Raw genomic sequence first — 26544 nt, 5'->3', positions numbered from 1 at the left:
AAGACACATCTGGATTACTCTTGTTTATTTTAACGTCTCTTTTGAAACTTTTTTTGTTGTTGTGGTTTTAGAATTTGCACTACTTGTATTCATGTTGTCTATATTTGAGCTATGACTTCTGCATTTGTTTTTTTGACATTTGTATTTGCACTGTGACTTTTTTATGAGTCCTGTATTTGTGTGGTTCTTTTACATCTGTGTTGTGACTTTTGCATTGGTGTGATGAGTTTTATGTTTTTATGTTGTGTTATGACTTTTACATTTTTTTGTCAAGACCTTTGTTTTTTGCTGTGACTTTACTATGGTTGTGATGACTTTTGCATTTGTGTCAGCACTTTTGTATCTGTATTGTTCTTTTTGTGTTGTTGTGTTGTTTGCATTTGTGTTATTGACTTCTGTTTATCATTTCTGTGACTTGTGTGATTGTGTTGCAGCTTTTGTATTGTCATTATGACTTTTGTATTGCTGTGATGACTTTTGTGGAAATGCTGTTTATGGTTCCCAGTTTTTCTGGATTTGTGATGTATTTTTGATATATTTTCTGTATCATTTTATGGTTCATCACTTACATAATAGGACAGCTTCAGTCCTCCCATGTCCGCAATATTCTCTCCCAGTGTCAGACGACCGTTCACCTAAAAACAGAAAGGAGACACAATGAAAGATCTTGACACTTCAGCCGTTGTTCCAATAAGGACAGACTTTCAAAAATACCTACATGTAATATGATCTGTGACTAAAAACTCTGCAGTCCACAGTTTTACCATTCGGGACACTTATTTTACATCTGGGAGCTTTTTGCGCTCTGTGATCTCACTATAGACACTTTCTATCATTTTTACATGACAATAACTACTTTTTAAGGCTGTTTCAGAAACGGGAGCTGTACATGCAATGCAGAATGAGCATCAGAATTTTAAACAGGAACAAAATAACAGACTGCACGCTGTGCCTCGACTGTATTTCGATGGAGTTTTTCCCCAGCACGCGCTGTTGGAAGAAGGTGTTTTATAGCGTAAATGAAAGTATGAGCACAACCAGCAATCTCCTGTGTAACACATTTCTTATTCAGAATGTAAAAGTGCCCTGCGGCCTGATTCTCTTTTACCTGAACATTTCTCACTCTGTGTTTTGCATGCAATGGGATCTCCAGGGATCATCATGTGTGATGTTAGTAAACTCAATATACTTTGAAAACTTTATAATTAGTTTGGCTTCTGTGGATATAGGCTCTAATTTTTTGCCATTACAAAATGCACGACGCTGCCAATAAGTAATAATTATGCATTACAGACTGACGTAAAACCTCTTAATCCAAAATTAATCCAGAATAACTAGAATTTCAAACATGCAAACTTGGTTTCAGGGTGAAGCAGTATAACAATTTAAATGGCTATCTTTTTATAAAAGCTGATAAAGTCGACATTTACAAAAAAAAAGTTTACATTTCAACATTAAGCCTTTTTTTTGAACAATTTTGTGCATAAAAAACAGTGAATAGTCAAAATAAGATTTAATTTTGATCCTATTGTTATTAGGAATTCAATAAAATGACTCTTTTATGCATACCTTTAACAAGTCATTAATGAACAAGTGAACATTCATTCAAAATGTTGCAAATATGCATGCCAAGTGAGGTCCACAGTGGCTACCAGGTCAAAATTAAACATGCTTTCTACTGTTTTCTGTGTTGCACTTCTTTATATTAGGGAAGCTGAAGAAAAGAATAATTGACGAAAATCCAAAATTAGAGTCCAAACACCAGAGACCTTACATCCTAAATTTCAGATCCCAACAATCTCAGCTTAAGTATTGAAGCCACAGTATTTATTTCCATTAAGTTTTGAATATCTGCAACAACACAACCTGCAGATGTGACAAAGTTGAGAGGAAAAATGGACCAGCCCCGCTCACCTGCACAGAACTGAACAAAGCATGACTAATGGAGTGACCTTTCCTGAATGAAAGTGGCTCCTTTAAGAGAAATGCTGTGCATGTGTATCAGTTTGCGCGGAAATGCAGCAAAAGACTCCCATCCAGAGCAGTATTGATCAAATCAGAGGCGATAAATCAAGCTGCTTCATATTAGAGATGGACACTGACTTCCTGATGAATGGCTTCCAATATAAACCTCATATGAATGCAGAAGGTCCACAGAGTCATACATCTATGTCGTGCTATCATAAAATCTTTATGCGCTCGTAAGTGTGTGCGTTCGTGTGTGTGTGTGTGTGTGTGTGTGTGTGTGTGTGTGTGTGTGTGTGTGTGTGTGTGTGTGTGTGTGTGTGTGTGTGTGTGTGTGTGTGTGTGTGTAAAACCCACCCTCTGGTTGTACACTGTGAAGTTGTCGTAAAGTTTGACGATGCACTCGGCCTTCTTCTGGAACTTCCTGTAGGACTCCTCGGTCCACCACTGCTTGAGGTTGCCGTGGCGGTCGTACTGGCCCCCTAGGGACATGAACCATTGCATCACTGATGAGGGGCAAAAGGGCAGGGGGAGGGCGAGTGTTAGCATGGAGACAAACCCAACCTGCAGCTTTCGCTCACAGTCCAAAGAACTGCCCGGCATGCTTTAAACACTTTTCTCTTAAAACCACAGGAGTTGGGGGGGGGGGGGGGGGGGGGGGGGCATGTTAGTAAATCTGGGGTTGAAGTTGGCTGACTGAATGAGTCAACTCAAAAAAAAAAAAAGTGCAGTCACAAGTTGGTTCACAGACTCTTCATTAACTTCTCAAAGGGCAGCACTTCCGACTGGAAATCAAGGTTATAGATTGCGCCCCAGAAACAGCCTTTTGCTGCACAGTGGTCAAACAAAATTTTATTAAACTCAAACGACCCATGCCGAAGCACGACCGAAAACGGCCGAGGATGCTGGATGTGATGGAGAAAGGTGATGGAGAAAGGCAGCGAGTCTTACCCCAGTCGTCATATCCGTGCGTGAGCTCGTGGCCGATGATGGCGCCGATTCCTCCGTAGTTGAGAGACCTGGCAGCAGGACACACACACACACACAGCACAAAGGAGTCACTCCTATTCATCTCCTGTTAGAATGAGTCTTACTGTAAATATGCATTCAAACTGACTGCCGTTTGCTCAGAAAATCTTGTTTTTTTTTAATTTTCTTTTAGTCCAGGAGGCTGCCTTGCATGAGTGGATCTTATAATACAGGCGTCCAAGGCTTTTGGTGAGATGTTTCAATATTTAATAATGTGGAATAAATGCTGAAATGGCTTGCCATAAAGCCTCTGAGAAGCATTGCTTATTACTTACTGAAAAAAAAAGAGTCAAACTTGCCTTTCTGAGAAACTTGAAGGAAAAAAAAAAAACAAACCTGCCATATTTGCTGCTGCGATCGGTACAAATATAATTGAGAGTGCACGGTGGGCAGTGATGTGTTGGTCTGTAATAAAGGTAATGGAGCTCACACTGATAGAAAAACCCAAAAGACAACTAAAGATTGATGGAAGGCGATTATCTCCATCTCTTTCATTGTTTATTATTAAATTAAAATGTTTTTTTTCCCTAAAGATTGATTTTTTAAAAAAATAGGTATTATATATATCACCAATTTCAACATGCTTGCATCAGGAGTGAAGCTACATCTGTGAAACATCTGCCTGTGGTGAGACGACTGAGATTTAGAGCAATATTCATCTCAATTCTGTTGCCTTGAGAGTGAAACTTGGCAAGTTTGTATTCCGATCCATTTCTATAGCACTTTATTAACAATCACAGCTTTAAAACAAGTCACTGCACCCAAATGAATGTTATCTGAAGAGATTTGAAGTGAAAATAAATCAATATTTATTTCTCTAACTTTTGCTGAATTGAATTAAAATCAGCATTGGACACCTGCACTCAGCATGTTGTGTTAAATAATCCCAAAACACAGTAAAGACTGAGAAAATGCTTCCTGGTTTTCGTTCATCACAGAAAAATAGACCAACGACGATAGAGAGGAAAGCGTTTCTTGTTAGTGTGGCAGTTGTGTAATTTTTGCATCTCTGGACTGTGTGAACTTGTATATCTGTTGACCTCCGCGTCGGGGTTTTCCAGTTGATAACATGCAGTCGAATCACAGGATTTGGTGGCTGCAATCGAGGCTTTTTGTGTTTTTGTGTCTCCGAGCTCAAAGGTTTGCTGGGGACAGGAAAGCTAAAAATCTTCTGGTCTGAGCTCGGCTTTACAGACACCCCGAGTCTGGACAGTTTGCATATCCCCCCCCAGAGCACTTTGGAACAAAGAAAGAAACAAGAAGAAGAAAAAAAATCCCCCTTTTGACTGATTCGCGGCGTCTCATTACAGTTGGCTGTTTGGCTTTCTTCGCCCGGTCCCATTGTCCTCATTGCCAATTCTGCTCAGCGGAGCCATTTAGAAAAAACAAGTTGCACTGGAGATCTCATTTAGGAACCGTGTTGAGATCGGTATTGAATAAAAATCAGCTTAATGCCACGTTTTTCCCCTTTTCACATTGATTAGCAAACATCAAATATCCGATTCTAAAATGTGACTGACGAAGAGCGTCCGTCCCCCAGACTGTCGATGGGGTTTGACCTCCACCTGTCCGCCCCCGCCTCCGGACAGGGGTCGCTTCACCTGTCCTTGACCCCCCCCCCCCCCCCCCCCCCCCCCCCCCCCCCCCCCCCCACCCCCCCTTCAATGCCAGTGGACTGGGGTGGCGTTTCCGCCGCACATGCAGATATAGAGAGCGATGGGAGGGCAGGGCGCGGGGCTCTCCACATGGCTACGTCTGAAAATGACTTTCTGACAGCAAGTCGATACGCCGCCTCACACTGGGCGCGACTCCCTCGCCAAACTAACTGGCTGATTGAAGCTTCATTATACTGGATGTGATAGCGGGGAGAGAGTGTGTGGGAGAGAGTTTATGGGAGGTTAAGGCTACTGCAGTAATAACTTGGAAAGGGACAGGTGCACACGTACACACACACACACAGAGACACACGTACACACACACACCTTTTCCTACAGTCATTAATTAATATTGATTAGCATGCCGGTAGTGGAAGTCGTGGTGATCACCTCTAATGAAGACATAGAAGTGTGAGCTAATGTTGAGTATACGAACTGCTGGGTCTAATTATCTCATATTTGTGTGTGTGTGTGTGTGTGTGTGTGTGTACAGTTGCTGCTTGGCCTGCATTGTAGGTATTGGCTCAGAATAATGCTCCATGCTGGCAGCAGCGGGGTTGCTCCTTCGAAAATAGCTTTGGTTAACAAAAGGTATTCTGAGCGGAATAATACCTATTTACCGGCTCTTTCCTCTGAGCCGCAGCGCCTCGGCTCACCGGCGCGCCGAGACGCCGCGGAGGAAGAAGCTGTTTAAAAAGCACTAAAAGTGAGTGAAACGTAGACGTCATGGAGACGGAATCGAGGCAGCAGGAGCGGAAAGTGTTTTTCTTGAGACGGTTTTCAGACAAGTTCAGAAAAGTCCCGTTTTGTCCCGTTTCCATGACGACGGAGTCAGTGCGTTTTCAAAAAGTTGCGTTTTCGGTGGCCGATGAGTGAACAGACGTGTGGAGTTTTCTGTTTTCACGTGGAAAACCTTGGACGTGATGTTGACACCTGCTCTTGTTGCTACTGGCTGACAGCGGTGTTGCATTAATATACTCTCCTCACACTTCTCAGCACAGTCAATGAATTAGAATGATTGATTTTCTCGGGATTGACTTTCAAAAGCTGCCATGATTAAAGGTTTCCGATTCGACAGACTTCTTCAGTGGTTTAAACAGACGCCCGCTTTAAGTTCTTGTCACGACCTTTCTCCGCATCTCGCCGATGCTCCTATATGTTTACGTAATGAAACAAATTCAGCGGCTCGTCCAGTCTGATGAGCAAAACGGCGTCCTGTTGCATTTAGCGCTGAAGGACACTCAATCCGCCAGACTTTCATTACAGAAAAAAACCCAACACTGAGATTATATCTAATATGTACAAATGAAGCATTAATTTCTGTCTGGATTTAAAAGTATGGCTGATTCAAAGTTATGAATAGATTTTTCTGATATCGCTGCGGCTGCAATTCATAAATTTTTCATCACGACAGTCCTATTTGAAAACCAGAAATGAGAACAAGTGCGAGGAATTGAATAGATGGGGGAGCGGCGGCGAGCCTGTCTGTTTTCATGTGCCGTCAAATTACCGGACGGACTCAAATTTGGGGAGGCGACCTCTCAATGACGCCCGCTCCATTAGCGGGGCCTTGTTGGGTAATTGAGCTCTTGGTGGGTAGTTAGATTGGTTTAATCAGGTGTGCAGGGACTTGAGGGGAAGCAGAGGCTTCCCGGACTAACTCGGCCTCTGACGACCTTTGTTGTGGTGACCGTGGAGAAGCTGCTGCAGACGGCAGTGGAGGGGACAGTGGGTGTGTGTGTGTGTGTGTGTGTGTGTGTGTGTGTGTGTGTGTGTGTTATGGGGGGGGGGGGGGTGTAACTCACTGAGGAAACTCCGGGTTGTAGAGGGTGGGCTGAAGGATGCCGGCGGGGAACACTGCAGGGCAGACAGAGAGAGAACATGAGAGACAGCACGGACTGAAACATTGTCCAGTCTGGATCTTTACAGCGCTGCAGCTGAGGGGAAGTGACCTCGTTGACCTTTTACAGCGGCGCCAGCAACTCGAACACATTCTCCAGTATCAGCTGGTCAGATCTCCACGACCTCCAGGAGGAGTTTAAACCATCTGTCTTCCTCTGCCTGCTCCGGATCTAACGGGCTCTGAGGCTGTCCGCTGTGAACGGCATCTCAAAGCTCGCCATCTCTCCGGGCTTCAGGTCCACAGTTTAGCAGATTCACTTTGACGTTCGGCCTTGATGTCCGGCGTGGTAAACACACACTACCCTGTGTTACACTGGAGCATTTGAGGCTGCTGGAGGTGAATGTAGCTTTGACACAGAGGCTGGGCCGAGGCGGGCCACAGCAACACAGATTTCATGCATCGTTTATGGTATTTAATGCTAATAATTTAGTGCTCAACCTTCAAAAACAGATATCGGTTTGTTCATAAGTTCCGCGTTGCTTTTAGCACATTTTTTCTGACTGGAGTTATGACTCGGATCCACATCAGATCACTTTTTATGACCAATTCATGCAGAAAAGCAGGTAATCTTGAAGTGCTTCCATACATTCTGTTTCCACTGTGTGTGAAAATCGCTGAGTCCCCTTCAGAGAGAGAAACAGTTTGAAGGAAATGGAAAACCCCAGATGCTTTAAAGCTGCTCTCGCCGGGACATTAACATAAAATACATCCATCTAGGCGCCCATCCCAAATGCAAAAAGAGAACAAGGTCCACCAAACAACTGCAAGTCTTTCTCCTCCCGGAAAAGACCGACTTCAATAATGGATGAACCTTATGACCTCTTCCACAACTGCATTCCCTCGGTGGAAGACACGCACTTCAATCTGTCCTTCAGTATATTCAATCTGAAATGGAATAATAGAAACTAGCAAGGATCACGCCTGTGCTTGAAGAGGAACTGATTTGTTACTATAAAAAAAAAGCAGTGTGGGAGCTGCAGCATGTTTAACCCATTCCAACCTGGAAGGATCGTTGTGTTTTGCTCCTTTTGGAGTTTGACAAACGTAGGTTACAGTTTATTCCATTTTCCTGCCGTAACACACTGTTATGATCGAACCGACTGGTGGAAATCACAGTCCAAGCAACACTAAAGTGAGAAGCACATAAATGTTTCCTCGGGTTTTAATCCGTTAAGCCAATCCTGGTCCTGGAACTGCGTCAGCAACACAACTCAATGGAACGAGTGGATTTTCTGGTATCTTCTGAAGAACTTGATGCTGCCACATTTATTTGAACAGGATTCCTGCCCATGCATGTAGTAACAAACAGCAGCTTTGTTTGGTGTATTCGCAGACATCGGTGTGAGTTTTTGCTCTGCAGTTTAACAGTGTTGGCGTGAGCGTTCCGGCAGAGGCCGCAAAAAACTGCAGAGCTGACCCGATGAAGCCACTGGCTAAGCCTGCGGTCAGAGAGAGCGCCAGGAAAAGCAGCGGTTGCTGAAAAAAAGCTTAAAGTGTCAGAGATAATTAACACTGAGTTAAAGCATAGCTCCCCATTACAGTAGTTCGTAACCTTTCTGAGGCTTCTTAAAGTCTCACATGATCGCCTGTAAGGAGCAGGAGGGTCGCTGCTGTCCTGACAATAAGGCCTGATTCACACATACGTGGCTGTGCGGGCGTGGATCTGTCCGGGTTTGCACGGTGTCTGCGCAGAAAAGTCAGAACTACATGCAAACAGATCAATCCTTTCACACTGCACGCGTGGGGAACACGCGGGCCCCACGTGCGGCCCGTTCAAATCCGTGCGGCGATTTCCACATAGAAATCAAGTCTATTTTTCTGCGCGGTCTTGAGCGGGCTGTGCGCGGTGTCCCATTGAAACCAATGGCATAAACACACATCTCGTGTCAGCTAGGCTTTCTATGCATGTATTGAGCTCATGTCTGCTCACAAACTGGTCACACAAGAGGCTTTCGCCAGTGTTCTGCTCCGTCTATTTGTCCACGCGGCTTGGAGCGGGGTCCTATTGAAAACAATGAAGACAGGGCCTAGTTGTCATATATGCAGATATATGTTCCATTTGAATTTACTATTCGGCGCAGTTGAGAGGAGCGCGCGTGTCTAGATACATATATCAAGAGATCTATATCTATAGGTCTATGCCGGAGCTACGGAAGCCGCATTGTGTTGTGTGTTTTTGACTGCCGATGCTGATGCACGTTTCTGGATGCCTGCTCTTGGGAATAAACATCCTTTCACTCCCGAAACGCCTCTGGAATTACTTCAAACATATTACACTAGTAGCCCATTGCTGCGGACAACCCGCTCACATGAGAAAGGGACACTTGAACACGCCGCTCCAGCACCCGCGCCGTTTACGCGTCCGCCCTGTTCCCGTGCAGTGACCACGTATGTGTGAATCAGGCCTTAGGTTTGTCCACCAGCGTTTGGCTTCAAATAACAGAAAAGGGCAGTTTGAGGTTTGAAAACGTCCTAATCGGGATGCACTGATTCCACGGTCTCAATGGATGAGAGCAAGTGCAACTGCTAACCTTTAGCTATGTTTCTGATGAATATAAATGAAATTTAAAAAAGGTTCAAAATGGCACATAGATGTCAAAGGTGCTTCCTTTAATAATAATAATAAAAAAACACTTAAAAACATTACAAAGGAACCAAAAACAGCAACCTGAGCCCAGACACAGGAGTGGAATACATATTAAAGGCATTTAGTTCTGCACTGAAAGCCAAGAAGTCTGAGGAAACACTCCAGGATGGAAGCAAACATGTTTCCTGTCCTTCAACATCGGACGCATGCAGAGAAACTGCTTATTAAATAAAGACTCTTCAGCCCTCCTGACTGAGGAATCAACAATGAGCTTCAATCACACCCATTTAGAGAGAAAAGTACCACCTGTGCACCGGGTCCTGTCCAACATGTGACGTCTGTCAAGGGAACTGACTCGTTTATTGACTCAGTGTTGACAGAAGCTGCATGAATGAAGAGGGATAAAAAGGAGCACTGCATATAATCTGTTTGAGCTAGCCACTTAAAAACTCCGGGGACAACATTTATTTGTTCAGAAGAATGAAGATCTTCAACGTACAGCGAAAAGCTCAACAGCTTTTGAGGTGAAATCACAGAAAACGACAAACTGTTTTGCCTCTTCTCCTTTATTGCCATCAGCCGGGAGTGCACCAGCCACAGGAAGTGAAAAAAGAGGCTATAATGAACTGTTCATGCAAAATTTCGATCCTGATATCTGTCACATGCTGTGTTCGGTCTGTTTCCAGTTGCTCAAGTTTTGCGGAAGGAAGGATTTACAGGAGGAGAAACAGTTGAATAATAGATTAGAAATATAAGTACACTTTAGCTGAAATTATTAAATCGGCGAGCTCACGCTGGAGATGCTCGTGTTTCCTTTCACGTTTCATTTAACATTTACAGACACTGGAATTTCCGTTCACTGTTTTCACTCCCTCAGCAGCACAGCAATGATCCCACACCGAGCGGAGGCCCGACGTATCGCCAAACCTTCATGAAACATCTAAACCAGCTGTAGTGGAACCAAAGCGACAACGCGCAGCAGCTGCACAGCTTATTTCTCACCTCAAGGGTTTTCAGAAATACTCTCTCATGAACTAAAGTAGCAAGCAATAAAGGAGACATTTTGCACACGCACATACATACACAACAGTACGAATAAACCAAATGGTTCAGTGTTTTACTGAGAACCGCTGCATCCCTAATAAGAAGAGCTACCCAGAATCAGGACAGTTCAGGAAAACCTCCATTTGTTCTGTTATTCTGACTTGACAGATCCCAGTTAATTCCCTGCCGAAGTCTCAATCAGCTTTTGGATACAGCTTTTTTTTTTTTATATACAAATTGTATGAATTATTGTTGAGGTTTAAAGCATCTGCGTGTGGTTTCATTACAAAATCAGCACCCACTAGTGACCTGTCATGAAAAATAAATTAAAATTAAAATGCAGAAACAAAGTGTTTTCATTTGAAATGTCGAGTAAGCAAAACATTAGAGAATGCGACAAAACAAGACAAAGCACAAACCTAAAATGCTTGCACCATAACACAACAGGACCTTATCAAAGCCACTGACCTCTGACTGCCTGCAAGCCGAAGCAAACTGAGCCTCATGTTGAACGGCAGCTCTGTTTCTGTTGATGTGCGCGGGGATGTGCTTTTAGATCAATGAAATGGTGAAAAAGTGTCATGTAAGTGATTCACGTTAGTACGGTAACATCCCAGATTTATTCAATATTCTGACAGTTAATGTTCAGTAAATCGCATCAGCTTCAAATCAAAAAGGGGAAAAAAAAAGCTTCTTATTAAACCTGTCATCTCCATGCAGAACATGGAATCAGGTAAACTGAAGGGATTAATGGAGTTCATGTGTGCAACTTTGATTGGAGGAAAGAGAAAAGGGAAATGAAGCCAGCGGAGAAAACGGAAAAGCTGAACGCTGAAGGAGTCCAGTGAAATAAGAGAGAGAAATAATAAATCGTCTGTGTGGGTGAAAAAAAAAAAAAAAAAAAAAAAAAAGGATCCATCCAGAGGGCCCTGATGACTGTGTTTGTCTGACTCCTTCTGTCCTCCAGCATCAGCTCGCCAGCGCACCATTGATTTTTCTGCGAGAGATTTAATCCAGCAGGCAGGCAGACACCGACAGCGGGCCGATCTCCAGAGAAGATGAGGAGGGAGGGGGAGGAGGGGGGCATCGCTGGATTTGTTAAAACTCGGGAAGGTGTTACTGCTTGTTGTTCCTCTAGGGGGGTATTAAGTATGTGAGGTGGAGATCGAAGTAGAAAGTGAGTGATGAGAGGGAATGTGATATGAGGAGGTGGACGCTGACTTTTTTCCCCCTCTCTCCCCCGGTATTTTTTTTTTTTTTTTCCTTCCTCTCCTCGCGGCCATCCGTGTGTGAATTGTCAAAAACCGACAGTCAGCAACACGGTGTAACTGTGCGTAACTAACACGCAGAGCATGTTGTGCAGCGGAGTGGAGGTAAGAGGGAGGATGAGAGAAACACACACATCCGTATCAGTTTTACCAATAAAGCGTCACGTACTCACCCATTTGGTTCTTGTTAGGGAGGTAGTAGGCATTGAGGGCCTGAGGGGGGAGAAGCCACCTGAGGAGAGAGACGGCGTCAAACAAACAGGGCTTACAGATGGATCCTACACACACACAAATCACCAATCTAACAACTCGTATCACAGCCGGATCCTGAACTGAATCCCAAACACCTCCGTCTATTCCCCTCCCTGAACCCCCCCGCTGAGAAACACCGGAGGTGTGAGGTCCCACGGCCAAACTTCCTGTCTGCATATAAAAACTCGGACACTTCCTTTATCATGATCCACTTAAAGCCATTCCAATCGATTGGCACGAACCGAACCCCCCCCCCCCCCCCCCCCACCCCCCAAATGACTAACTCAGAAAGTGCGAGATGCCCTTGTTGTGAGAGTGAAAGACTGATGGCTCTGCGGAGAGATGCACGGCAGACAGTTGCGGGGGGGGGGGGGGGGGGGGGGATAGCTCCGGTCGCTCTTTATTCCACGGAGACGTGACGGAGTGAGCGATGAGAGGCTCGCTTCTCGGTGATAAAGAGGGAGGCAGCGCGTGATTTAACTCTTCGGGGCGTCGCGTGTGGGCTAATGATACAGTTGTTTGGGAGCGCCTCGGCATGCTAATGCGGCTGTAATGCGTCGTCGCAGCGGAGAGGCTCTCGATCCGGGCCGTATTTTAGAGAGATGACGAGCATGTCCCACAGCACTCTTCTGCCGCCTGGCTGCTGCAGATAAGTAAATCAAATGGATTTTCTCCAGCTGCGCGCGGCCAGTCACTATCTGTTACTTTAATTTACACAACGCATCAACAAACCCGTCAAAAACCAGAGGAGCGGGGGATTCGCCGGTACACGTGTCAGGCGTGTCCGACATGTTGGAGGAGCGAGGCGGAGGCGGCGGGATTGGCGGGACCGGGGGGGGGGTTTAACAGCACGCGCCGGAGCAGACCGGACCGTGTGACGTGAAGGGATGAGACACTCACGCCGTCTTGTCCACCTCTTCGTGGATTTTCTTGACCGACAGCTTGATGTTGAACTTGATGCTGTTGAGGATGTTCTTGAAGTACGTCTTCTCGTCCACATCAAACTGCAAGCAGACACGGTGTGAAGTGAGCACTTCCATCAAGCAGCAGGAGGCAACAAAACCCCCAAAACCCACCGCTACAATGTGAGCTACAGCGTGAACGCCTGATTTTTACATTTTCGTTTCCGGAAAGTGTTGTGTTTACACAGCAACTTTTTGAAAATGATGTCCGTTTCATGTATGGAATGTTCATTGTAGTGGTTAGCAAGTTCCTGGTTCGATCCCTTGGTTGAGGCCAGAGTGTGACTGTCTCCGTGTTAAAAACCTGTCCAGGCTGACTTTTGATTCTGATGCACTAAGTCTTTAATTTCATTAAATGTAAAATATCATACATGAAACATTACAGCAGGTACGCTTTGACTAAAACAGAGCTGCTTTTTTTTAGTGATTCTCAACTGGTGGCTCGTGACCAAAAAGTGGGTCGCAAGCTTTTCTCTGGTTGAGGAAAAAAATAAAAAATAAAACGGTGATCATGTTTGGGTTCGATCACAAAAAACTTTCATATCGTAAATGAAGAATCACAAAGTTCTTTTTACTTATGCTCAAGAAACATAAAACAATGACATGATGCAGAATAAGAATTTGACTATACTGAAGAAAATGGAGGAGAAAAAAAGTGTTTAGTGCAGTGAGGAATGAGGCTGAGCAAACACAGATTAGAAGCACAATAACTCTTTAAAAACAACATGCTAAATAAAAGTGGCCCATCAATTTAGACTAATTCTAAAAAAAGAATACACACAGATTAAACAATAATATTTTCTTGGTTACTTCCCAAATTCAAAGACACTGCAAAGTCCAAGCTGAGAAATTCACATGTGCAGCATGTTCTGTTTCTAGTAAACAGCTAAAGCTGAGCGCTCGTCTTGGTGATCAGCTATTCCGACTGACTATCCTCCTATTTAACAGGCAGAGGAAGGGGAGGTATTAATATTCACATCTGACTCTTGGCACAAAAGCAAATAAGTGTAATTTTCCTAAATGTCAGTTTTAATTGGTGTTGTGTTTGTGAATGAGTGGAGTGAGCAGAAGGACTCGGTCTGCTGCTAATGAGCTGCTCTGCTGTAAACAGCGCTGATCTGTGGCGATCGGGGCAGCACTTGTTTCTGCCTCTGTAAAGGAGAGGGGTTGTTGAAAAGCGGTCCCCTTCACTCGCCAGAAGAATTTAATGCAGCATCTCCATCCGTTAAACGGGCAGTGAACACATCATCTATCCTGGCCGCTCTCTGCGCCGCTCCGTCTCGCGGGGCCAGACGAGCCTCCGTCGGGTTTGTGACAAAAACACACATCTGTGCAGGAGCACTGATGGAAATCCTGGCAGCAGATGGATGCAGAAATTTATCAGAGGGAAACAAAAAGAACTTCTGGAACCGCGGCGCGCTCCCGTGTGAGGATCAGGGTGCAGTTTGTGGCGTTCGCATGAAAAAAACTGCCAATATTTTCATCTCTGAGAACAGGAGTGCCAGAGAGTTTCACCTTCAGTTTCCTGGACTGGTAAAAAAGTGCCATCAAAACCTTTAAATTCAAACTTTAATATTTCATCTTTGTTGTAGCTCAGAGTGTACGTGATGAAAATGTATATCTTTACCACTGTGATGGAAATGGATCCGCAAAACGCAGGGAAAGTTTTGCGTTTTCACTTGAAAGCGAATAGATGGCGTTGTTGAAAGTATACACTACTTCTAAAGGAGTGTGACTCGACTACCACTACTTCGGTACGTACTCCAGAGAGAGTCAGCTTCGCTAGCCAGCTCACCGTGGTGAGTTCAAGTACCGTCAGGCCAATTAAAGAGCTGCTGTCCACTTTCATCAAGCCCACTGAAGCTGGGTGAGTGGGGCCAAATGTACTCACAGTCTCACTACAGTTAGAGTAAAGGTAGTGAAAAATATGGCAGGGAACAAAAAAAAGAGGCCTTTTTTATCGAGTTGTATTTACATTTCGAAATGGCACTCATTTTATTGCACCATCGGCTTTTGAACAATATAAATCTGAATCTGAACTCTATTTGATGTCTTTAAAACAGATGAGATCCAGCGATGCTTTTTTAATTGTTAGAGATTTTTCTGAAAACACGCTCTTACTGCCTCTGAAGTTTATTTATCAGTCAACTAAAGATAAAATATGCCAATTAAAGAGCTTCGAAGGAAGCTGGTAGATTGTTGCTACCTTCAGAAAGGTTCAGTAAAAAGCCTTGGAGTTTTACAGTGTATGAAAGTAAAAGCTAAAGTTTGTCTGTTTTTATGTGATTTTAATTGAGATTTGTGATATCACAAATCGTTTGCTAGGTCAGTTTTTGAATTGAATTTGTTTGAGGAGGAAACTAAATATGCTGCTTCAAAAGCCAACAGTCCTGCTTTATACTGCAGAAAACACAAAAGACAAACAGTCCTCGGTTGCCAGCTGTTCTGATCTGGCATTAATCTGTCTGGGGTTTTGCATCCAGAGCGTGTTGCTTGTTACTCATTCGACTGACCTCTCGACAACTTCGATCCGTAACGTTTAGAGCATATTCAGATGTAACAACCCGTCAGAGCGATTACACCGTCTTGAGACAGCGGCGTCTTCGGGCTGTGTTGGATTAGTGTTCAACTGCTCTCATTTGGTTTCGGTCTTTCTCTCCCACATCTCACCACCAGTACCATCCGTGTGTGTGTGCGCGTGCGTGTGTGTGTGTGTGTGAGCACCTGATCCCACACGTCCTCCACCTGCAGCCTCGCCGCCGCTCATGTTTTGACGTGCGTGCCGCTCGCCGACAGCACTTTGAGAGTGGTTCATGATGCTCGGTATGAATAATTATTTATTCATGTGGTCTCATCAGCATTTCTGGGGCTTATTCCAACACATAAGGATGAATATACATGATTTTTTTTCTCCAGCTCAGTCACACAGCGTGCCCGGTGATACCTGATGGGGATTGGACAGGAGTGTGTGGAGCGTGGGAGCTGTGTGGGGCGAGTGTGACCGCTCCGCCGAGGCTCGTGACTCACCCCGTATTCCTGATCAATGAGCTCAGGCTTGAGCAGGAAGTCTGGGTAACCCGTCATCACCATCATGTGCTTCAGCTGGCGGAGAGAGGGAGAAAACCATGACAGAGGGGAGGAGGACAGAGAGCGCACCTCACATCCTCCTGCATACACACTTGTTTTTTTCAGAGCCGTGTGCACAAAACACACACACACACACACACACACGCATACACACATGCATCAGCTAATCAAGCGCACCCAATGTAATAGGATTACAGGGAAGCTCTTTATATTCAGCATGGCTCTCTAAAAGGATTATAACTTCAGATTGTAAAAGTATTAGAAGGGATATCTTGCGGTGCAGACCCTAAATCAGCAGCACAGAGAGATCCGGATTAGGAGAGCCACACTTCTCAATGTCAAGCCCTTGATGTTTGCTATCGCACACTTCCATCTAACCCAGCAATCAATCAGAAGCTCGGAGAGAAAAGTAAAATAATTAAAGCCCTGACAAATACTAATCGGATCTCACGGGGAAGCGGGCTCTGAGGCTGCCGAGGCTCAGCCGGGTCTCCGTACCTTCGCTCTGGCGGCTTCCTTGGTCTCTCCGTCCATCCAGTCCAGCTCCTGCAGCCGGAGGTCCAGGGAGTGCTTTATGTCCTCTACCAGCTCCTGTACCTGCAGGGAGAGCACACCACACTGGAATCAGGTCAAAAGATCCTTCAAATGTTTTGATTAATCTTTAGAAGTACACTCCGCATTATAGTTTGGAGCTAGAAGAGTCACGCAGTTCTCTTAGTTTCAATAGAATCATCGTGTTGCTGCTGAAGGCCTTGAAGCCTGAAAGCAGACTGATATGAGACACGGTCAGCGAGCACGATATTCACTCCAACTGACAACCTGCAACACAGGCAGAGGTGAAAATGGCAATGCCAAGTAACTCAGCAGAAACTCACTGGATGAATGAAATCGTCAGTCTCAGAATTGGTGAGACATCCCGGGTCCTAAACCTTTATGGTGTGTAATCACTTCAGTAAACATCTCTTTGTGAGATGTGTGATCTCTGACAGTACTTTTCACTACGGTGCAACCTTGGAGTTACTTTTTTGTATAAAACACTTTTCTGTTGGATTAAAAGTTACAACAATGACAGTTTGATATAGAAAATCGATTGGTATACAAATGAAAATCATTGAAAAAGTAATAGTATTTTTTGATATAGCAATTATAATAACTGATGTAGCAATGATAACTCTATATATCTAACAAGAGTAATTATTGGTAGAGAAATTATTTTAGTAAAAATTATATTTTTATGCCATTTTTCAGATGAAAATGAAATAAAATGCCAAAAGGCACGTCACAGTTTTTAATAATTCTGGATGTAATTAAAAAAAAAATAAGCCAGGAGACATTCTGGCTTCGCTGGTGTCCATGTTTTACTATTTAGACAAATAATGTCTTCAGAGGAGAGCTTAATCCAGAGTGAAGGAATTTAGTTTGATTCAGTTTTAGTGAAAACACAACACAATCCTTGTCTTGTTAGACCAAAACATATCTATGAGTGAAGCTGAGCATTACTCAAATACGATGATTCAGAGAAGAGGCCATGTTTTAAAAACTTTTCTGGAGCTCTGTGAACCAACAGTAAGCAAAACTCCCAACGTCGAAAAGACACCGTGACACGTTGTGTCCTTTAGTTCTGGCTGCACTGGGCGAGTCGGGATAACAAGCTATCCGGTCCCCCCCCTCCCTGTCTCTCGTCTCTCGGCCTCCGCTCCTGAGACTCATTAATTCCTGTTCGTGCTGAGGTAGGCAGCATCGGCGGCGCACGCCGCCACCGGCCTTGGGTCGGCTGCCGCGCTCGCCGGTAATGACTCCGCGCTGTTACCGGAGACCGTCGCTGCGGACACGGATGGGGACGAAGGTGCAGGGACTGGGCCGAAGTTTCCGATCTGCCAGCGAGGATTCCTACGTAAGTGGGGCAGAGATGCTTCTGACATGAGAAATGATTCTTAGATGATCCTGGGAAGCTTTTGGGATTAGCACCCACTTCATATTGCAAAGAGCTGCCTGCCACACAGTAGCCCCGGACACGAACAAAAAAAAAAAAAATTAAAAAAAATCCTCCCTCTCAAGTGTTTTATTAATCAGAAAGGCTCCAATAGCTTGAAGCATTATTGAAATTTACACTCAGTATCTTATTAGAATCTTAAATTAAACCTTTAGAAGTTTGGAAAGTTAAAATTCAATTAAGGTACAAAACACAGAGTGTAATTAGCGGCCAGAACTAATGCAGTGGTGGCAAACTTATTTTGAAGTCTCGAACTTTGGCAGAGAATTAAAGGTTTGTCACAGGAGAGGAATGATGGAGCGTGAGGTCCAGGTGGCGAGGGGAAAAAGAAGAAGGCGAGAAAGAGATGATGAGGGGATTAGAGGACGAGCACAGAGGTTACTGAGGTTAGAAATCCCATCGGGAAGCATATCCCCATGTCCAGCAACGGACATGAACCCCCAGATAAGAACACATATGAAAGGGAGGATTAAGACCAGGGTGGAGGGGACCAGCGGGCCAGAGGTAGACGGGGATTAGCGGAGACTGACCTCGGCAGAGAGCAGAACAAAGAAAGTGAAAGATAGAAACGGTGCTTGATTGGTGTGGATGAGATTTCCAGATCACGGCTTGTGAATCAATCAAGATGATAAGCTGGAGGAGGCCAGAGACCACCGCTGGAGCGCTGCCTGCTGCTCACCTGGATCATTACATGTCAAAGACAAGCAAAATAAAAGTGCTTTTATGTCAAATAGTAAATGAGCTGTATTGTTGTAGAGCAGGTTGTCTTTCAACTACAAGGTTGCCGGTTCAAGTCCCATCTCCACTCTGAGTAGCCTTGAGAAACACATGATCTGGCAGAAGGTTAAGCCTGTGTTTATATGACAAAAGCAAAAAACTTTTAGTGCTTGGAGCCACAGTAACAGCGACTTCTCAACTCTGTCTCAGTGGAAACAGAAGAAAACACAACTTTTCAGAAACGCTGACTCCAGAGTGCCATGACTTCCAGTTTATGATCTGCTGAGATTTCGTTGTTTATAGTTGAGTTTCCTGTGATAGCAATCCAACTTGGTCACCTGTCAATGTGAATATCCATGTATTCGTCATTGTTAATCTCTATAGTGTATGTACAGCTACGTCGCTTTCAGCATTTTTGCCATTTCCATGTAAACGAACATCGTTTTCAAAATGTTGCCATGTAAAGGTGGACCTTTTCTGAACATCTTTTTCACTTGAAACGTCATCTTGTTAACGGAATCTAGAGACTCTGTAAAAACATCCCCTTGAACTGCGACATTAACCGTAATATTTTCATTTTAACTTTGGAATTCTTGTTTCATCTCAGGATAATACACTATCTTCTCGGTTCTTTTTCATTTCATCATTATTTGACAGCTATTACTATTGGTGTGTGTGTGTGTGTGTGTGTGTGTGTGTGTGTGTGTGTGCGTTCTCGTATTTCTATCCTTGTTGGGGCCAAATGTCCCCACAAGGATAGCAAAACGTGGAATGACGTGCCTTGTGGGGACCTTTTTCCGGTCCTAAGTAGGAGAAACAGTGTTTTCTTGACCATGTTGTTGTTACTGAAAAAAGTAAAAGTGCAAAAACATTTCTTTAGGGTTAGGCTTTGTTGTGGTGTGGGTTAGGGTTAGGGTAAGGGTCAGGGTTAGGGGCTAGACATGAATGGGAGTCAATGGACGGTCCCCACAAGGATAGAAATACAAGACTGGGCGTGTGTGTGTGTGTGTGTGTGTGTGTGTGTGTGTGTGTGTGTGTGTGTGTGTGTGTGTGTGTGTGTGTGTGTGTGTGTGTGTGTAAATGTGTGTGTAAACACTGTAAACGAGGTGAAATCTATTTCATTCATTCATATCTGCACACCGACTTTTCACTCTCGACCAGAGCAAAGTGTTCCATTACTGCTGAATAAAACCCACAAGTCTCATCAGCTCAGACTTGTGACGTCCAGGGGGCATTTCGTCTCCTGCCACTGCTTCCCAGAGGGGGACAAAAAGGTTGGCAGTAAACTAGTAAAAAAGGGAAAAGAGTTTACCAGAAAGTTTCAAAATGTAGAAAATATGTTTTCCTGAACTGTCATAGAGATTTAATTAAAAGCCCAGAGGCTGGAATGTGTGGCTTTTCCTTTCACTGTCTTGGGAGGTCACATTTTGCCACATTTTAAACTTTCCTGTTTGAGTATTGTGATTTGAGCTTGTGGAAATTCACAATTAATTGCTAATTACTGAATGTATTTTTCTCTGGTGTTGAACGCAGACTCTCTGTACTCGTGGGGAAAGGAGGCAGAGATAACTGATATCCTTTTTATACTATATGAATGTACAGCATGTGTTCGGTATATTAATGTCACGGCACACAGTGGATTACAGAGTATGTATTTAATTAACCACACTGAATTAACAAGGGTCATGGACATCCAGCGATAACGTCACAGCGAGTGTGACAGACTGCTGGACTTCAACATGTTGCTGGTCTCAGGCTTCTTTCTTTCTTTCTTTCTTCCTTTCTTTCTTTCTTTCTTTCGTGCAGCCCGTGTATTCTTTCAAAGCGGTGCATTTATCAAGGGGACAACTTGACAAAGGTTCATTTCTAGTAATGACGCTTCTATGTTGTGAATGGCAAGTGGAGTTTCTTATCCTGACCGAGTGTCGCACACTCAGCCCATCCGTTAGGAGCAGCTTGGGGATCAAAGTCTTGCTCAAAAACACTTCAACAGGGAATCAAACCTGCAACATTTTGATTGAGGGACGACAACTCCAGCAACCGAGCGGCAGTCGCTCATAGCAGCCCGATCAGTCAAAACTCTATTCTATCTTTTTTGGAATGTGCATCCTCAACAAATAACATATCGCGATGTTTTAAATTTTCAGATTTAGAACACGTCAAACTTTCACCAGGCAACTTTTACTTTCAAAGTTTTTTTTTTTATTTTTTATTTTTTTGTAAATTGCTACTGCACAGTTCATTTTCTGGTGTCATATTTAAAAATGTGTCTCGGGTCCTGGCCTCGCTTAAAAAAAAACCAAAAAAAAAAACCAAGCTAAGCTTTTTCTTCTGACTAAGCGGATTTACCGTCTTGTAATAGAAGAGCGTGCTGCTACGTGCTTGACTCACCTTGGCTTTGCTCTGCGAGGAGAAGTGCTGCTGGACGAACAAAGCTCCCAGAGCCATCCCGAAGTGCTTGTTGGCCTGCGTGAGGCAGAGGCGCCCCAGCTCCAGCTGCTGCTCCGTGCCGTCGATCTCTCGGGAGAACTCGTGGATGGTGCTGCGGAAAGCGGTGGACAGGTGCTCGCTCAGCGCCGCCACGATGCGCCACAGCATGTAGTTGTGGAGAACCCTAGATCAGAGGGAACGACAAGATGCAGAGGTAGATCTTTTCAACAGATCTCTTTGGAACTTTAGAAACTCGGTAAACAGATTCTTTTGCGGTCAATAGACTTTGTAATAGTAGAGGTTTTACCTACTCAATGGAGGAATTTGAACCTCTGAAGCTCAACATCTCCATTTATACCTTTTAACCGAAGTTAAAATGGTTAATGCCTGTGTAGAGGTTGCTATCGCTCTTGCTATCATTTTCTTGAGAACGTGTGGATCTGTTTACTGTAGCCGTGTTGCTCATTTGCAGTAGCAGCATTTCAAAAAGTTGTGCTTTCCGCCATAGATGTATACAATGGCTGGAAGCCCAACCCTGTTCCTGGAGGGACTTTTTTATCCAGCATCCAGAACTGTATATCAGCATGTAGCGGGTCTCCCAGATCTGAGGAGTAAATAACATCCTGGGAAGAGTCCTTCTCACCACGACAGAAAAATCAACCTACCCAACAGGAACGACAAATTTCACAAATTGAAAAAAAAAAAAAAAAAAATCTGTCTGAAGCGCGTTTGTTGTGCACAGCAGACCAAAGAAATTCAAGAAGCAAAACTGAATAAATGCATTTTCCTTTGCAGGGAATTGAACTTTTCAATTATTAAAAAAAAAAAAAAAAAAAAAAAATCTGCTTTTTTATAACCTCCAAAGGTTACCTGATTTTTACTGCTCTGTCTTGAACATAAGAGCACTTTCCTGCTTGGCTGCCCCTTTGTTCTCTTTGTTAAGTGGCATCTACTGTGTCGAGCTGTAATCTCGTCCCACCTGGTGCCACAGTGGTGTTTTTTCTTGTTTTTTTTTTCTCCACCTGCCCTCTCAGGTGCCTCAAGAGTTAGAAAAGTCAGGAAGAAAACAAGAGGGGGGCAGTGATCGAGGATGAATAGCAAGAAGTCAAGAGGGCCCGGCAGTGAAGACACAGCTCCCTCCGATCCAGCCCGGCTCACAGCGGAGAGGCTGCAGAGGGGCGAGGGGAAGAAAATGGATCATTCATTTATGTATTCAAACTGCATCTTCTTCCCCGAGACGATGGAGTACCGCCTTGTCCCCCGTGCCCCTTCTGGGCAGCCACATCTAATCTGGCCCCGGGGGACAAATGCCCCATCTCCCCCTGAGAGACCCCATACCAACCTCTAGGCGTGTTGTTGTTGTTGTTGAAACCCCCCCCTTCCCACCACAACCCCCACCCCCTCCACCACCACATACCTCCATCCACCCCTTTTTGCCTATAATTTTCCTGTGCATGACAGATATTAAATCAAGAGCGCCTTGGCAGCAGCACTCCGCGGTCCCGCCAGCAAAGCACTCGCAAAGGCAATTTAATTGACGGGAAAAGGGAGAGTGAGGCGGGAGGGTGGCGTGAGGGGAGGGAGGGGGGGGTGATGGCATGAATTAGGGACTCAGGTGGCGTCAGATAATCAACGTGTGTGACCGGTGCGGCCGCCGCGCTTCGTTAGCCGGCGTTGTTGCCTCATGCTCGTCACACATGGTTTCTTTTTTGTTTGGTTTTTTTTTTTTTTCGGTTAAGGTTGGACAGGAGGGGATTCCAGAGGATTCAGGTCTCACATATGGGAGCATCTGTGTGCTAAAGCCCTGAAATTAGATTAATATGGTATGATTGTCTGGTTGTATTCATTCTATAATACAGCTTAAAGCTGCTGGATCACTGGAATCACCACTCCTAGTTGTCATTTGTTATTTCGTAATAATATAAACAAACTTTTGGTCAGTTTTTAACTTTCAGACCTGAACTAGTTCTTCTGTGGCAGGATTTCATGGTTGTGAACTGAAAGGAATTCTGTCAAGGACTTTGAGTTGTATTGGCAAGAATTGATGATGTTGACCTGGCATTTGACTTTTGCTGCCAAGATGTGATAAGTTCATCTTCAAAACAGTTCCAACCAGAGAGAGAAATTCTAGCAAACTTCTTGAAGGCATTTCAGAGGCGTTGGGCTGTTTGTTGAAACTGGTGTTTGCAGCTGATGAAGTCTTTGCCAGTTTGGCAGTGAAGCTGTTGCGATGTTCCTGCATGCAAGCACAGGTGTGTTAACTTAAAGTGACATGTGGTTGGATGCATCAAGCCCCGTTTACCTGACAACATTTTCATGAGAAAACAGAAAATCACAACAGAGTTTGGAGTCACTGAAAAAGCATCTGTTTTTTTAAATGAGCCTCTGTCTCCTTGCTGATTGACCGAGAGAAGTCAGAGACCAGAGCATCCTGAGACCAAAAATAAGGCCAGTCAGTGATCAGTTTTGTTATCATCGTCAATAACACCGCAAATCTAACAAAGTAAAACAGAATTGTTTAACTTGATAATAATTTGTCGCTCTTGCCCGCCTCCCATGACATGACTGGTCTGCCTGAGAAGCTCCTTTATTCCTTCTAAGTGGAGATGAAATTGTAATAAAAAATAAAAGTGCTCGTAGAAGTGAGCACACTTTGATCAATAGGAGGAAATCCCTCCAAACCACTTTGGGAAATTGCAACTTGTAGAACACGATGCCCCCGGTCTACAGCAGGAATGGACTCATTAAAACTTGTGAAATGTGAAACAATCAGTTTGCTCTGTAGAAACTTTAGTGACAGTCAGTCAGGACACCCTCCTCTCTCCTGCCAGGCTGCTGGTGTACAGTACATGTCGGCGTGCGCTGTGTGTGGTAATGGAGTCGCAGCACAGCTAAATGAAAGCAGCGGTGTCTGAGAGAGCGCCGCTCGGATCAAGCCGTGGGTCTTAATCACCGAAGAACTGAGTGAAGGCTCATTAGCTGAATGGATTTTAATGGGGCTAGTTAAGGAGATGAAAAGACACTGTCCCCTTGCACTGCAACAACACATTACTGCAGGTAATGACCCTGCAGGTAATGGAGGAGGGAGGCCCGCCTCGTTTCCAAACTTCACTTGAGGTGTGCTGCCATGTCAGGCTGATCATTAGAAGAAACACTGGGAGGGTTTCTTTTTTTTTTTTTTTTAATCATTTTGTATGTTAAATGACAGTGGAACAAAAATACGAACACCTCCGGCGTTTAGACTGCAGCCAGCACACAGACGGGAAATCACATAAATTCATGCTGTTTAAAGTGGGGGCTTTCATCCAAAGCGGCACATTGAAGCTTGACTGTGCATACTCTGAGCTCGGGAGGCCCCGCTGGGAAACCAACCTAAACTACTGAAAGCTATGGCACCATGAAATGCGCTGTTTGGTGAAGCGCCTCGTCTGGAAGTGCTTCACAGCCATGCCAGGAGTGTATCTTTTAGGGCGGACGGACACAGCGGGAAACGATCCCTCGGCGGCGGCTCCGTCTCCTCTCTGGATTATTCACAAGCTCTGCGTCTTCAGCTATACAAATACACTTACACATGCACGCACGCTGAGAAAACCAACAGCTTTGAAAAACACATGGCGAATTCCTCAGCAATCACATGAATACACACACGCACGCACTCTGCGGAGTGACTGAGGAAAGGAGGGAGCAGACGGAGCGAGGAGGGAGAGTGTGAGAGAGACGCTGCTGTTGTCATTATGCTTTCCCCTTCATTGGAGGCCCGCTCATCTGGCTAATGGGATTGGCTGCAGCCGCCACACACACACACACACACACACACACACACACACACACACACACACACGCACACACACAAGCTAGAGGGAGCATGAAGAGTGGAAGAATGATGGATGAAAGATGAGAGGAAGTAGAGGTGTGACTGCCCTTGTCAGCGGACCTGTGTGATGGGAAGTTATTGGTGTTAGAACATGTGAGGGAACCGGCAGGTTTGGGCAGTGTGACGATACAGAGGCGTCAGGTTTCAATGAAGAAGATCAGCAGTGAAACGATTTAAAGGAGGCCAAAAAACTGGGAGAAGTGGATGAAAAGACGTGAAGTGAAGAAACTTGAAGGTAGCAATGGAAAGGAGGATAACTCCTGTACTGTCATCCGGAGACATAAAGCAGGCAGATGAAGCGCCTGTCTGAGTTGTCTTCTTGTTTGCCCGCCACCTCTTTCACCTCTGCGAGTGCTCCTCCACTTTAACAAGAATCCAAACTCTCCTCCTCCATTGCTCCTCCGTTCCACCGATGTCAGAGTTCACTGACCTCTTTGACTGTGCTCCGACTCTGTGTCGGTGTACACGGGAGCGAGTGGCGGACTCCAACAAAAAGAACTTTAGTCGTCCATTAGTAGCTTCAAGAGGAACAATACCTCCCTTCCATCATCTCTACTGGACATTGATTCAAGAAGGCGGTGGCCCTGCCATGACCTCTGAACTGAACTTTAGATGCAGATTTACTTTTATAATCAATCCAGTTTTCCATAACACATTTCTCTGACTGTAACTGCTCTGAATCATAGGTGTACTCAATATTAATCAAGCTAACACAATGAAATGTCTTCCATCAGCTCCTGTTGAGTTTCCTTCTTGGTGCAGGGAACAGATTCTGCACCTTCTTCAGTCTATTTTTCTTCAACATTTGACAGAACTAGTGATAAATGCCATGAATGTTTAATGTTATGACAACAAACAGAATACCAAAACTTAAAAACATCTTAAAAAAAAAAAGAAGCACGTTGATGTTGACCAACAGATTTTATCTGTGTTAACCACTCTGGGAATGTGGAGTTTCATGCTGCACAGGTTGCTTGTTTTTGACTTCAGCAAAACTGAGAGACAAAAATCAAACAAAAATCTGTAATTTACTGGCCACATTTACACACTTTGAAGTGGAAAATGAGAACATTTTATAGTAGGGATGTCCCGATCAGGTTTTTTTGCCACCGAGTCCGAGTCCTATCATTTTGAGTATCTGCCGATTCCGAGTCCCGAACCGGTTCTTTTCTAATATAGTAAAATATGTACATTATCTATAAAAAAAAAACTAAAAAACTTATGAAAAGTTCTCCTTTTTTATTTTCTTACCATCAATTCAAAACAACACAGCAATATGTGCAACATATAAAATTGTTGCACAAATAAAATTGTGACTGTTTTCATTTCCGTGTCATTATCTCTAATATGAACTTCACACAATGTGTTGTTTCATTCTGAAAACTATATTTATATGTTTGGCATCACCTGGCCTCCTTGCCTTTCTTATTTGTGTCTTGTGTCTCACATTTCCACTGCACCACTCTAGAGGTTACCAGAAATACTTTTAGACCCCGGAGGCACACGTGGACCTTACTACAACTTATTTATGGAGGCTAATAAAAACAAACAGAAAGTATTTCATTGGCCAAACGATTGAAAGCCCACAGAAAGTGCAGGGAGATTTAAGCAGTATTCCCAGGAGTGAAGAGGTGTATTAAAGGAACTTCTTATTGATTGTGGAAGCTGGCCTTAAACACAACAGCCAAGTATGAAAACCAGCAGCTACAGATGAATGGATGGAACGACGTTTTACAGAAACGTATGATGACCTTAAGATAATCCTCGTGACTTCACTT

General features: G+C 44.3%; 1 protein-coding gene across 3 annotated transcripts in view; it reads right to left on the bottom strand.

The window, feature by feature from the left end:
- ecel1 (endothelin converting enzyme-like 1) overlaps nucleotides 1-26544 on the bottom strand; it is a 51482-nt gene that overhangs the window by 3737 nt on the left and 21201 nt on the right. For 2 of the 3 annotated variants that reach the window (XM_030109381.1, XM_030109382.1), the window contains 9 exons: nucleotides 20854-21076; nucleotides 16251-16349; nucleotides 15693-15767; nucleotides 12604-12707; nucleotides 11625-11683; nucleotides 6455-6506; nucleotides 2917-2984; nucleotides 2323-2471; nucleotides 570-635 (listed from right to left, as the gene is read on the bottom strand). In XM_030109381.1, coding sequence (XP_029965241.1) covers nucleotides 570-635; nucleotides 2323-2471; nucleotides 2917-2984; nucleotides 6455-6506; nucleotides 11625-11683; nucleotides 12604-12707; nucleotides 15693-15767; nucleotides 16251-16349; nucleotides 20854-21076 — 895 coding nt within the window. The remainder of the gene's footprint in view (nucleotides 1-569; nucleotides 636-2322; nucleotides 2472-2916; nucleotides 2985-6454; nucleotides 6507-11624; nucleotides 11684-12603; nucleotides 12708-15692; nucleotides 15768-16250; nucleotides 16350-20853; nucleotides 21077-26544) is intronic. The other variant, XM_030109383.1, reaches the window with a different exon arrangement.

This window comes from Salarias fasciatus, chromosome 14, assembly GCF_902148845.1.
Source record: "Salarias fasciatus chromosome 14, fSalaFa1.1, whole genome shotgun sequence".
In the NCBI taxonomy this organism is placed as follows: Eukaryota; Metazoa; Chordata; class Actinopteri; order Blenniiformes; family Blenniidae; genus Salarias; species Salarias fasciatus.
Note: the sequence above shows the minus strand (reverse complement) of the source record. Positions and strands in the feature narration are given on the sequence as shown.